Consider the following 14,122-nt stretch of genomic DNA (forward strand, 5'->3'; position numbering starts at 1 on the left):
AAATTAATGTATTTTCACAAAATATGGAGTCTAAGCCTAATTGTAGATTAATTTCCCTTGCATTTGTTAATTATTTTTAAGTGCTTATAATATGTCAGTTTAAGCTCAAGTACAGAAGACATAATCTATAGTATTTCTATTCTTGGCTTACCTTAACAGGGGGAATTTGTCTCCTGTTTGTTGTCACTCTTGCGACAAATGACTGATAGACATTACCAACAGCTTCTTGACAGCTTCAACACAAAGGAAGATCTGAGGGTAAGTAACAGAATTGTACTTCCACTTGTTCAGGTCTCTTTTTATTTCTCTTTTTGATTTATCTCCCTTTAAGATATTCCTGTGCTTTGATGAAACACTTCAGTATTTAAATGCAATCTGTTTTGCAGCGTAGCTAACTTTTTCACAGGCTTTCCTCTGTACTCAGGTCCACTCTTACGGTGGCGGTAGGATTCTGTTCTACAATTACAGCAGATGGAATAGGGGTGGGGGGACTATATAATTGCTTTAAAGCCATAAACTTAGCCTCCAAGCCTGTTTTTATTAAAGATGGTGCCAATCTAATGTTACACATTCTTCCTGTCAGGCAGTTGTTTTTTTTGTTTTGTTTTGTGGTTTTTTTTTTAATTATATTTGTTTATTTAATAGTTCATTAAATTATATATGGCAATGACAAACACTCAGCTTGAGAAATGCGTATTCAACTAACTCTCCATTTTTCTTAACTGTGCAGCAAGTCCATTGGCAGGAGGACCTGTCAGACTTGTAATGTCTGCCCAGTTTGGTCATGGAAGAGAGTAGCTGCAGAGCTCTTTCAGGGCAACTTCTACCAATTTCATTGATGGAGTTACTGGCTTCATGGAGATACAGCATTTTAATTCCTTTTTGGAGGAGGGGGATGGATTTAAAAAAAAAAAAAAAAGAATTCCACTCTGCTAGACCCTGAAAAACTTATACAGTACCGAATTTGATCCACACAAGAAATCCTGAGTAGTCACTTATGCCCATTATTCAGCCAGTGATCCTAGATAGGAGAGTAATCATGTCCTTAGTGTGATAATATAATTTTAGATGTCACTCTTACATTACCACTTGATAAACCTAAGTACTGCCCTGAGAAGGGGAGTCTAGTCATGGTGCAATTTCAGATTTCCTTAAATTCCTGATATCTGTTTAGAGCTGTTCTGAAGAGACCATACCATTCGTGAAAGCCTTTTCTTTGTAGTGAGATTGTCATATTAAGCTTGAAAGATAGAAAATGCTGCTGAGAAGTTATCTTTACCATGAATCAAGAGTACTACCTAGGAGTTATATAGAGTGGATGGTTTTTGTACTAGTATTACAGCATCTGTTTTCACCTAGCATAGTTGCTATCCTTAGGCAATTTTTAGTATATGTTGTGAAACCTAGGCATTTTTTACTGAAAATATTTTCCGTTTTGTTTGAGTTATGAGCTGGTCTATATTCCTAGGTTTAGATTTTTATATTTCCTAGAGGTTTCAAGCTTGATTTCTCTTTGATGTATCTATGAAATACAGTGTTGAGTTTATTCAGACTTTCTTGCTTCTAGAACATGAAAAATCTCTAGATCTAATGCTTGAATGGTGTTTGATTTGACACATTTGTATTCCCCCCACACACATACCCTACTCTTACACAGAGACATATGGAAAGCAGCTGTAGCCAGTGCCATCAGCTATTAAAACAGTGGTCTTAAGAACTCAAGTCCAGAGTTTGATATTTGTATTCAGATCTCATAAAATCAGCATCAGCTCCACCAGTGATTCAGTGGCAGTAGATTGATCATAATTAATGCAGCATTCCTTCTCTTCTGGATCTTAAATAATATAAGATACTGGTTTTTTTCTCACTTGGAAATATCAAATATCACTGATATGTGTATAACTGAGAGGAAGAGGGGAAGACAAGAGCTAGTGTGTGAGGCTGACACTGCTGTTAATCATGAGGTGGTTGTGTATGACTTAGGCTATCTAAACCATCTTGCCACTTACCTCTGTATTTTTCTGCTTTGTTTGCCAAGAGTGGAACTTCCTTGGTATTCTATGCTGCTCTAAGATATGCTTCTTAGGAAATGACATCAGTATGAGTGAATGAAGATTCAGAAGGTGTAAATATCTGTGATAAGACTTTGTGTGAGGTGTTACGAGAGGCTGAACTATCTATCAGCCATGGTTAATCCTGTGGTGGGTATGTACTTTGGGGCTTAAGCTTTGGTGGTAACTACCATGAGCTTCCTGTATTTTTTAATCCTCTTTTTGCTCCCTGATCAGTGATGTCAAAGTGGATTGGGTCTTCCCTAAGCCACATTACAAGTTACAAGTCTGATACGGGGGTTCCAAGGGACTTACCTGAGTGTAACCCAGGCCTTTGAATTGCTGTCTGCTGTGCTTTTTTGCTTTGCCTACCTCTGTTTATAATTAAACATCTATACTGAATGATTAGGCACTGATATCACATGGTATTTCCTCTTTCTTCTGGACTAATTCTCAAGGTGACCATGTCAATTGCTTGCATGAATGCATGTTTGCACAGCATTTGTGGTACTATTAAAAAAATACCCCCACCAAACCACTTCTCCAAGCAAAAATTCACTCATGCAAGTTCTTGTAAAAAGGGAATGAAGGTTGTCATTCATTCTATTGAAATATACTTGCAGTACTTATTCTTTTTTTTTTTAACAGTCTATACCAAAATTATTAAAGGCCGTTTCCAGCTTATTAATCACAGTATAGCAAAACAGAGACTTTGAAGGAATGACATCTACACTTTTTTATATGACATGCATGTGAGTGATGCTTTAAACCAGTGATTGTTAATGGGAATATTTCCTCTATTTTGTAAATATATTTAGTTTAAGTAATTGACATACATGGTGACTATTTTTGTTTTAGTCAGTTCTTTGAGAGAGTCAGGTTTTTTCCACACAAAGCAGAAGACAGAAAAAGCATTTTATATTTGAAAACATGCAAATGAAGTAAGAAAGAAATGACAGGGGATTCATGGCTGAGTGGTAAGCACCAGAGACTATACTTCACTCACTTTTTGAAACATTGAATTTATTGCGGCAGTAATTTTAAATGCTTCCTTTTATCTTTCAATATTATTTTAATATCCTTTTGCTTACCACAAAATACCATCTTCTTCTAGTAAATATATTTTTTAGCAATTTATAGAACAGAGGCACCCTTGCAGGCGGATATTTGCTGCAGCAAAAAAGCTGAGATATAATTTATGACTAAAGGTAACAGTGGAAGTTATAAATAGGAGAAGTGGGAAAGTGAATGAGAAAAACAGTATACGTTAGCACAATGCACCTGTGAGCACACCAAGGTGGTTTTGGTTGATATGTGTGGGTTTTAATTAATAGATTAAAGAAGACAAAACAAACAGATAACCACCTGCCAGAAAGCCTAGTTTTTTATCCGTTGGCAGTATACCCTACATGATGTGGCAGAATAGACATACAGGAGAAATCTGATGGAGGAAAATATTTCATGGGTATGGGTGTAAACCTTATTGGTTCTCTGATCCCTCTCTTCCAGCTAAAGGAGCCTGAGCAGGGTAAGGTGGGTGCTGAACCCTACCACCAAGTGCAATTTATTCCACTGTTCTCTTCTCTGATGACCCCTTGGACACAGGCTGTGTGAGGTTTGTAGGCATGGGGCATATCTCTGGTGGAGAAGCTCAGTTCTAGCCACCATCCTTCCCCTGCTATGCAGGGACATCTGCTCACGTATGGGACTTTGGAAACAATGAGTGTTGGGGCAGAGGGATAGCTCTAAAACAGGTATTTGGGTGGCTTCTGATGTAGGTTGAAGAAGCAGTGAAGGAAAGAAGATCTGAGAAAGGAACTGGCCACAGGATGGATAAGTTGTGTGGGCAGAGACAACTCACTGTCAAACCATTCTCTTTCTTATGGGCACCTTGGCACTTCGCAAAAAAAGCTACAGGATGCTGTACAAAGACTTGGTAACAAGTAGCTTAATAACTCTTCAGTGCGAACCAAAGCAATGGATGATCAAGCAATTAGCTTCAAAGTGGACTGTTGACCCAAACTAAAATGTTAATGTAGATGCACCCTGAGAGATACAGTGAAGAGTCTAACCTGCTTTACAGAGGATTTTACATGCATACAGGGAAATGTGAAAGAAATTCCAAGGCAGTTTTTGATTAAATGAATAAATGGTTTTCAGTCTTTCAGAAGGCCATGCTTCTTCCTTAATCACAGTTTGATAATTTCATCAAGCAATTATTGCTGCTAGAGGAAACTGAACTGTGATACTGTGATATAATTTAAGTGATGTAAGATAGTACTAGAGCTTATGTACACTAGGTAGGAATATTAAGAGATGGTATTTAGAGTATCTAAAAGGACAAAATTACTCCCTTGCTGTCTCTTAAGATAGAAGGCATATGAGGCATTAATTATCTGTACGCAACCAACCAAATGTTAGTTCACTTATACTGCTGGCAAAAATGTTTTTTAAATGTTAAGATCTGTTGCTAAATCATTATGATGTGTTCAGCAGAGCATATACAACCATGAAAGACAATAGTTCAGTGCAAAGGAAACAGTTTGAAATGTAGTTACAAAATTGATCTTCCATGAATGGTACTTCATAGTAATGTCTTGTGACGTTTGGACCATAGAGGTGGTGGAGTCACCATCTCTGGATGTGTTTAAGAAAAGACTGGACATGGCACTTAGTGCCATGGTCTAGTTGACTTGGTGTTGTCAGGGCAATGGTTGGACTCGATGATCCCAGAGGTTTCTTCTAACCTGATTGATTTTGTGATTCTATGAATTGCATCATGCAAAATGCCAGGCATTGTAATGCTGATCAAAACATTTTATGGAATTGCTACATGGAGATGGGTCCCTTGAGAGTGAACACCAGCACTGAATATCGATAAGCAGTGCTGACACATGAAGGATACCAGCACATCAATGGCAAAGCATCAGACTAGTCAACTGGTGTTTTACCCTTTGGTTATTTTCATGCTTATAATGGATTCCTAGGGAAATGTATTACCAAATATACAAAAACTGAATCATGAAAAATAAAAGTCAGCTACAGATTAATTCTGTTAATAGAAGCTTAATAGTAGTGTCTTGAAAATCTTGAAACTAACTAGTTTTTCTGAAGTTTTTTATGAGTTATCTGTTTCAGTTACATTTCAGCTTTGAACTATTAGCTTTTCAAGTCCACATTTTGTATCTAATATCACTTATCAGTAAACTGATGACACAATTTTCTTTTTTTCTATTAAAATTAGAAATAATTAGCCTGGTGTTAATGATTCAAAACTTAATGCCAGTGTCTACATTTGCTTTGCTTTAAAGTTTGCTTGGCATAGATTTTATTCTGTTTTTAGCCTAGTTGCCTAAAGAAATAAAGTATATATTATTTCCTCTCTGCCTGTCATTCTTTTCTCAATGACCTTTGAACGAGCTGATGAATTTCAGCAGGCTTTGGCAGTGGCCTGTGAATCTCAAAGGCACTAAGTTTACACCTCATGCAGCCCTTGGATTTTAACTCCTCAAACCATTGCTTGATTTCCAAGCAGCAGCCATTTGGTCTATTCAGTTCAGCAGCCAGTTAGCTCCCTAACAGCAGCAACATGTATTGTGTCTGGACAACAGACGGGATAAAAATGGGATATGGGAGAATTTGGGACATTATTGTGAGGTGACATACAGCAGCATTCAAGGCATTGCTCTGTTGTTGGGATTACGGCGCAGAGCTGCAGGGATTACAGCACAGGGAAGGGAGGTAACCCCCAAAAGAAAAAAAGGAGCAGGCAGAAGTCTTGAAATTTAACTACAAGGTGCAAAGCTATAGGAAAACAGTCTGGAATAAACGTGTCACTCGTAGAGCTAGTTGTTTATCTGTAAAGCTGGTCACCTGCATTCAAACACTACGTTATCTGTATTGAGTATCATTTATGCTCTTTAATACAGAGAATTTTTTGACATCTTGCTCAGAAAACAGGTTGTCTCTTTTATGTAATCTTCTCTGGTGGGTGGGTGCAGGGATCTCAGCTGCCTTTCCCAGCGCCTGCATTCATCCCCCTTTACAGTGATTCTCTAATGAAAGACATCTGTTGTGCAATGCCCGTCATCTACACTTTGGTAAATGCACTTGAGAATATATTTTGATGTTCAAAATTATTTGGTATCCTTTGGTTGTATCTTCATCTCATCTACGTTTCGGGCTAACTCTGTACAAGTGCTGTGGGCAGAATCAATACAAAACATTTCAAGGTCAGGTACCACGCTGATTCTGTTAGGCATGTTATATCACTTGCTTCATGCTCTTCATGATGTCAAAAGCTCCGTTTTGCTTACTAAAAAAATACTGGCAGTACTATACACAATCAAGATGGGCCATTAGAAATATTACCCTTGTTCGTAGTTTTATTTGTGAAAAGAAAAATCTGAAAAATCGTGTGCTGAGAGAAATACTTTAATTTAGTTATTTATTAGTGAGTTAAATGACATAGGAGATGATAATGCTAAAAAGCTCTTAAGCAGTGCTTTCTGCATTCAAAGTAGGTCACGAGTGTTCACTGTTTTTAGTGATTCAACAAATGAGGCAAAACGGTTAAGTGACCTGCATACAGCCAGCCAGCTGCGATAACAGTTCAGGGGCCTGGGCATCACTATGGAATTCACTGGTCTTTGCAAACCCAATGATAAAATTGTCCTTATGCTCTCTCTCTTTCCCACCAAATAATGCCACTTTGAGAATAAATCTTGGAAGTGATGAAAACCTGGCATGATTAAGGAGATATTCAGAACTCTATAGTGTTTGTAAAGTGCTTTTTTGATTTGCAAATTGTTCTCGGGATCGCATTTGTGGAAGTGTATGGGTGGAAACCAAATGCATCTTTGACATTTCTCTTATGCATTGCTGTCAATCAAATGGCACATTAAATTATTTTCCTCCTTTTAAGAAAAATGAATTAAATCACCATTTGAAGCTTTCTTAGAGAATCAAAAAAATTGAAAAATATTCAGAGTTGTATCTATGTTGAAAATAAATGCAATTCTGCTATTTCCATAATGATTTTTTGTCTCTGTTTAAAACATTTTTAAAGCTCACTGCTCTTTTTAAAGCAACAAAGACAAATGACTGCTTCTTTTCCTTCCAAAGGATTTCCTGCTGCAGATTTTCACTGTATTTCGGATACTAATACGACCAGAGATGTTTCCAAAAGACTGGACAGTGATGCGTTTGGTTGCAAACAAGTAAGGCATTTTTAATGTTCATAAAAAATATGAGTAGTATGCGAAGATCATGGTATAAATAAATAAAGTTATATGATGTATGCAATAAAAATTCAAAATATCTTTTATAATGCTGGCTGCAGTTTTTCATTTTTGAATTTAAGATCTAAAATCTCTGGACTTACTTTACATGACAAATTCGTAATATAATCTGTACCTCTTTCTATTCTGAATTTCAGTAAGCACATATAACTGGAAACTCAGGAACAGTTTTACAGAACGAAGATGCTAAGCATCAACAGCTTTGTTTTCCAAGTAGCAAATGACAAGTCTCAACAGAACTTCATTTCAAATCTGTTTCTTGAAATGCTGAGTTGGTAAAGATCTGTTGCTCTCAAGAAGAAATTATCTGCTGTAATATCATCAACTATGTTTTTGCATGTCTGTTAATTTAGGGCTTGTCAGAAAAATCACAAATTAAAAATCACAAATCAGGAAACTAGGTACAGCACAGGCAACAGTAACATAGGGTTCTAAGCATTGCCTAGTGATACTTTGAGATGTAACCTACCTTTGAGCTATCGTTTCTCTGCTCAGGCCTTATTTTTAGAGAAGCAGGTTCCCCGTGTTTCTGAGAAGTCATTACAATGGGTCTGAAACTATTGCATTTTATTTCACCTGTATCACCAGCTATCCTTTTTTGTAGGCTTAGCTTTAGATCAGATAAGCCAGCTGAACAGCCAACAGAGTTATACAAACACCAGTTTCGGCAGAGAAGGGGGGTTGTGTTGGGCAGACCTAGGAATCCAGAATTCAGGATTAACTTAAACTTTAGAGGTACGTATTGCAATGCATGATGGAAATCGGTTTTTAGTCTGTGTGGTGCCTGCTGGCTCCAAGGAGCATTTAAATTCATGGTGCTGTACAGACTACTAGTAACAATATTATTGTTACAATTAAATTTGGCAAAACTTGTGTTCATGAAATATATTTGGGGGGGGGGGTGGATATGCAAGCATCATAGTATTTGTTCAAAGTTTGTCATGACTTGAAAAAAATAACATTTTTTTCTCATTTTTATTACCTCAGTGTTGCTAATCTTGCCAAGTTTGAATTGCAGAAAAAAAAATTGTTAATAATCAAAGAATTGACGTGATAATTTGTTTCTGTGTATGATAATAAAGAAGATAGGGCTGATACCAGCCTGCATCTGGTAATCATGCCTAAGAAATAAATTGAGAAACACAGGAAAGAGGGAAAAAACATAGGAACTTTTAGACTAAATAGATACTCTAAGAAATTGTTGTATATTCCAGAAACAGCTGGCTTGGCAGATGGCTTTGCAAAAGCTGACACGTACAAAAGTAAGATTTAGGAATGACCTTGGTGTCTTTCTTGGGCTAGTGGTGTTCAGATATTCTAAAGATGATGATACTAAGTTCTGCAAAAAGAATATTTACTTGCACCAATATTTTAGTTAGCATCACACATCTCCTTTTATTAATCCATGTCATGTTGTGTCTGACCATCTAAGACGCGACTCTGTGTCCAGTTCTGTCAGGCAAAGAAGACAATAACTGCTGGTGGGAATTGGCCATGAGAAGCCTATCAGGTCAGCTAATTGAACCCGGTAACACGCAATAGCATAAGCATTACGGCCAGCAAATGGGATGCAAACACATCTTTACCAATTCAGCATTCAATAGTTGCTTTGCGAGGCATTTGTTCCTTTGTGGAGGAAATGCTGGTTTGCTGTGAGACAGGGGGTTGGCCAGGTAAACTTAAAAGTGTGGTGTGAACTGAAGACTCATTGTTCCTATGTTACATATCTATGGCTTACTTTCTATTGCTTTTTGAGGCAGCAGAAAGGAAAATCCACTTCTGTTCTCTCCTCAGCTGCAGAGCGCTAGTTTTTCTGGAGCCGTTTCTGAACGGGAGCTGCTTCCTTTCACTTGTGTCCCCCATCTGCCATTGCTGTGGCTGCCTTCCTTCAGCTTCCCCGGGGCGTTCAAAAGCACAGAGCCACAGAGCAGTAGCTTTGCTAGAATTGTCCCAACCCCAGATCTTTAAGTGCAAAGGGAAGAGCCTAGAGAGGCAGGATGAGAAACCAGGGCCCTGCCTGCACCACAGACAGGAGTGGCTGTGAGCCATTTTCCCTGAGCTTCACTTGATGAGCCAGAGCGCTTCCAATGATCTGAGACTCCGCAGGATTGACGGCAAAACTTCTTGAACTCCTTGCTCCTCCATTCATGTCTAAAAGGAAAAAACAGAAGGTCTAGCCCATCTTTTTAAGAGCATAATCAAGTAATCCATTAACAGTCTGGATCTTTTCTAACTCCTGCTTCCCAGGAATAAAATGACTGTCACGTTTGCTGTGTCAGATGGCCGCCTTCTCGGCTGTCTGGGCTTCAGCCCGAGAAACGGTAGCTAATCTGAAGGCAATGTGTGTTTTGGGAGCTTCACCCATCACTGCAGTCACATCACCAGCAGCGCTTTTTCTCTCATATGTCCCCAAAGTGATATAAAAATTCAAACTGTCTGGTATTTACAGGAAGAGAGATTTAGCCTGTCTGAGCCTAGGGAAGAAATGAGTCCCAGCAAGGATATAATCAGGTAATAAACTTTTCCTGAGGGGGGAAAAAAAAAAATAATTTTTCTCTAGTTTATATATGCAGAACTTCAATTACCTGAAAGATTTTTAGGTCTTAAGATGCCATAATTCTTTCAATATATAATATTTATCTATAAAAATATTGCTGCCCCCTGGCTTCTAGATTTTTTTCTTTCTTGTTGCAGTGTTTTCAGTGATTATGTAGCATCTGATACTTGGATGCTGTCTGGGATAAAAAAAACCCCAGAAGATACTGTGAGCTCAAGAAGACAAATTTGTAACTATCCAGAAATTGAGATACTTCACAATGATGCATACATGATCTATAATTCTGAATGTCTGGATGCCAGACATGAAAAAGTATTAATGGCTAGCATTATAAAACTACCAAGTGACTTCCAAAATTTGAGAAATAAAGTAACATTTAAAAAGGCAAACTTACTACTAAAGCAGAGAAATAGATACTTTTTGAATTGTGTTCTGTGATGGAAGGAGAAGAACATGCAGAAAAATTCTTAACGTTTATTATCTTCTAGCAGTCAAGCAATGAAATAGAAATTAACTCTCTTTAAAACTGCATAACTGTAATATCTGTAGTGAGCTAATCTGCATACATTCAGCAAAGCAAAATAATTAGTTATGGTTATCTAGTATTTCTAACATGGATGTTACTACTGAGTGACAAAATAAGTTTTTATATATACTATGGAAAATACAGTTTTAATTTCTTTCATTATAGGGTTAGACTTGCTTTCTACATGAGCTAGGTAGTAAGCTAGCTTGCTGACCCTCTAAGCAAAGCTTCTATTTGTAACTGCAAATGAACACCACAGAATATAGGAAGATGTCTGAATCAGTTAACTAGTGCCAGAGAGGAATTCAAAATTCTATAATAAAATATGCCAGACTAAAATTGAAGCTTCTGGATAACACCTTCGTAATGTCTCTCTCAACTGGAAATCACTGTATAATGGTCACTTGCTTAAGTTATCCTAAGGTTAGGAAAAGAATCACTTATCTGATGCTTTAATTGATTGGCATCTTTTGAGAGCATTTAACAGACTCAGTTGAACTCCAGGTATGTCATGTTTCATTAACAATTGAGGAGGCTGTTGGAGAGCACAGTGAGTTTCCATTACTTGCTGAGCAAAGGTTTGATATTTATAATATACTGTGCCTATGTATTATTGAACAATGAACTAATTTTCCACTGCTTTCAGTATGCAAGAAGCTTTAAAGATCTCTGTATGATTAACTATGTATATCCTTCCAGCATTTTGTTGAATGGTAGAGGTGCTAGATCATGCAATTCTGAATTTGGAATTTATAAGCATACAAAATGGATGTATGAATATTATTACTTATAGTAAAATAATTGTTCTGTAAAGGAGGATTTACTACAGTGTGTTGCTTATACTAAAATTCCAAATGTATCTACTGACAGTTGGGCATAGGGACTTTAAACAGAGAATCCTTTTGGTATTCTAATTCAGTAATGGATGAAAGAAATTTGTATTATTTTTTAAAAAGTAACTCGAATGGAATATACATAAAGGAAGACATTGAATTAGCATTAGTTTCATCATTATGGCTGCTTTGAAGAATCCTGTTAACTCCCATGGTGTGGGAGTCTGAGACTCCTACGATGAACAAAAATTCTTGCTTTTATGTAATACACAGTGTTGCTAACAACATTCTTGCTTTTATGTAATACAAAATGTTGCTAACAACTGAACCTGACATTCAGTCTCTCACAAAAAGCATATATATACATAGATATGCACGTATGAATACGTTTATATACATGGAACAATAGATATGTACTCATATATGTGACTCTAGGTTTATTTCATTTATTTATGAAATATGAAAGAAACTTTTTTTTCTCTTCAAACACCTCTGTGCTCAGGAAGATTTCACTCTGAAATAGCAAAGGATGAAATGAGAAGCTAATGTTATATATTTGTCCCACATCAGAATGGAAGAAGAAAGCTTTGATTTTCTACCCTTGGCTGCCCAGGCAAAAGCCAGGTTGCCAGAGCACAGTCCAGGCAGCAAACCAGTTGTTGAACTTCTGGGGGCTGCTTTGGATTTTTCAAACAGGTTATTGCAGAAAGGTTTGCTGTGAAAATTTGATGGAAAAGTCAAAAATGCCCTGACTGAACCTTGGGTTAGCGTTCTGTGTATGGAGCCCAGAATAATTTAGTAGCTAAAAGCAGAGGTTTTTCTCCTGTAAAACGGTCAGTGGTTCTGAGCAAATTTGTGGCAGGTGGTAAGAGGAAGAAAAGCAAGTCTTGTCACAAACTCAGTCTTTTCTAGTTTGATACTCAGACGGATTTTAAATAAATGTTGTTGTTTTTGGAATCATTGGCTGGGAAGCAACTTGGAACGTGAATATTGTACCGGCTCAGGCAGCTGTCCATCTGTCCTCTGGCTGCTGTCTCTGCTTTGTGCATTTTTGCCTTTTTTATAGAACCTACATTATAAAGAGAACTCTCAATGTTTTCTGTCCTACCTGATTTTAGTTTCTCTTGTGGATTCAGAATAACAGTTTGTGGGTCAAAGATAATGGCTTCATCTTTCTAACCTCAGGCCTGTCAGTCTGACCTCGGTGCCAGGGAAGATTATGGAGCAGATCATCTTGAGTGCTATCATGAGGCATGTAAAGGACAACCAGGAGATCAGGCCCAGTCAGCATGGGCTTATGAAAGGCAGGTCCTGCTTGACTAACCTGATCTCCTTCTATGACAAGATGACCCGCTCACTGGATGAAGGAAAGGCTGTGGATATTGTCTACCTGGTCTTTAGTAAAGCCTTTGACACAGTCTCCCACAGCATTCTCATGGAGAAACTGGCTGCTCATGGCTTGGATGGGCGTACACTTTGGTGGATAAAAAAAATGGCTGGATGGCCGGGCCCAAAGAGTTGTGGTGAATGGAGTTAAATCCAGTTGGCGGCCGGTCACAAGCAGTGTTCCCAAGGGCTCAGTGTTGGGGCCAGTTCTCTTTAATATCTTTAGCAATGATCTGGATGAAGGGATCAAGTGCACCGTCAGTAAGTTTGCAGACAGCACCAAGTTGGGCAGGAGTGTTGATCTACTGGAGGGTAGGAAGGCTCTGCAGAGGGATCTGGACAGGTTCGATCGATGGGCCAAGGCCAACTGTATGAGATTCAACAAGGCCAAGTGTTGGGTCCTGCACTTGGGGCACAACACCCCCATGCACCGCTACAGGCTGGGGGAAGAGTGGCTGGAAAGCTGCCTGGCAGAAAAGGACCTGGGGGTGTTGATCGATGACTGGCTGAATATGAGCCAGCAGTGTGCCCAGGTGGCCAAGAAGGCTAACCTGGCTTGTATCAGAAATAGTGTGGCCAGCAGGACTAGGGAAGTGATCATCCTCCTGGACTCAGCACTGGTGAGGCTGCACCTCGAATACTGTGTTCGGTTTTGGGCCCCTCTCTTCAAGAAAGACATTGAGCTGCTGGAGAGAGTCCAAAGAAGGGCAACGAAGCTGGTGAAGGGTCTGGAGAGCAAGTCTTATGAGGAGTGGCTGAGGGAACTGGGGTTGTTTAGTCTGGAGAAAAGGAGGCTGAGGGGAGACCTTATTGCTTATACAAGTACCTGATAAGAGGTTGTGGCAAGGAGGGTGTTAGTCTCTTCTCCCAGGTAACAAGCGACGGTTCGAGAGGAAACGGCCTCACGTTGCACCAGGGGAGGTTTAGATTGGATATCAGGAAAAATTTCTTCATGGAAAGGGTTGTCAAGCATCGGAACAGGCTGCCCAGGAAAGTGGTGGAGTCACCATCCCTGGAGGTATTTAAAAGATGTGTAGATGTGGCACTTAAGGGTATTGTTTAGGGTTATTGTTCAGTGGTTGACTTGGTAGTGTTAGGTTAATGGTTGGACTCGATGATCCTAAAGGTCCTTTCCAACCAAGACGATTCTGTGATTCAGTTTTAAAGTTTTTTATCTACATCATATACACTCTGACTCTACAGACCCACATTTTATCAACTAATCCATATCATATCTTTGGCTTACCAAATAAATCAAAACTGAGCTATGTTACCTATAGCAAGAAATACTTGCATTGCAGTTATTGTATTACCTCAGGTAAATGCTGAAAAAAAAATCTTCTAAAATTGCATTTCAGATTTCTAGTCTAATTTTCTTCTCGTAAGAATTGAAGCAGATCTTTCTCTTCAGTTTCACTTGCCGTGGAAGGAATGTTGCAAGAAAGGAGTTGTCTCAGACGGAAATAGAA

General features: G+C 38.4%; 1 protein-coding gene across 1 annotated transcript in view; it reads left to right on the plus strand.

Moving 5' to 3' along the window:
* Nucleotides 1–14,122, plus strand: part of DOCK4 (dedicator of cytokinesis 4) — a 269,438-nt gene that overhangs the window by 202,562 nt on the left and 52,754 nt on the right. Inside the window, exons 26-27 of the mRNA XM_068400425.1 lie at nt 160–258; nt 7,176–7,270. Coding sequence (XP_068256526.1) covers nt 160–258; nt 7,176–7,270 — 194 coding nt within the window. The remainder of the gene's footprint in view (nt 1–159; nt 259–7,175; nt 7,271–14,122) is intronic.

The sequence above is a fragment of the Nyctibius grandis genome, chromosome 5, assembly GCF_013368605.1.
Source record: "Nyctibius grandis isolate bNycGra1 chromosome 5, bNycGra1.pri, whole genome shotgun sequence".
NCBI classification, from domain to species: Eukaryota; Metazoa; Chordata; class Aves; order Nyctibiiformes; family Nyctibiidae; genus Nyctibius; species Nyctibius grandis.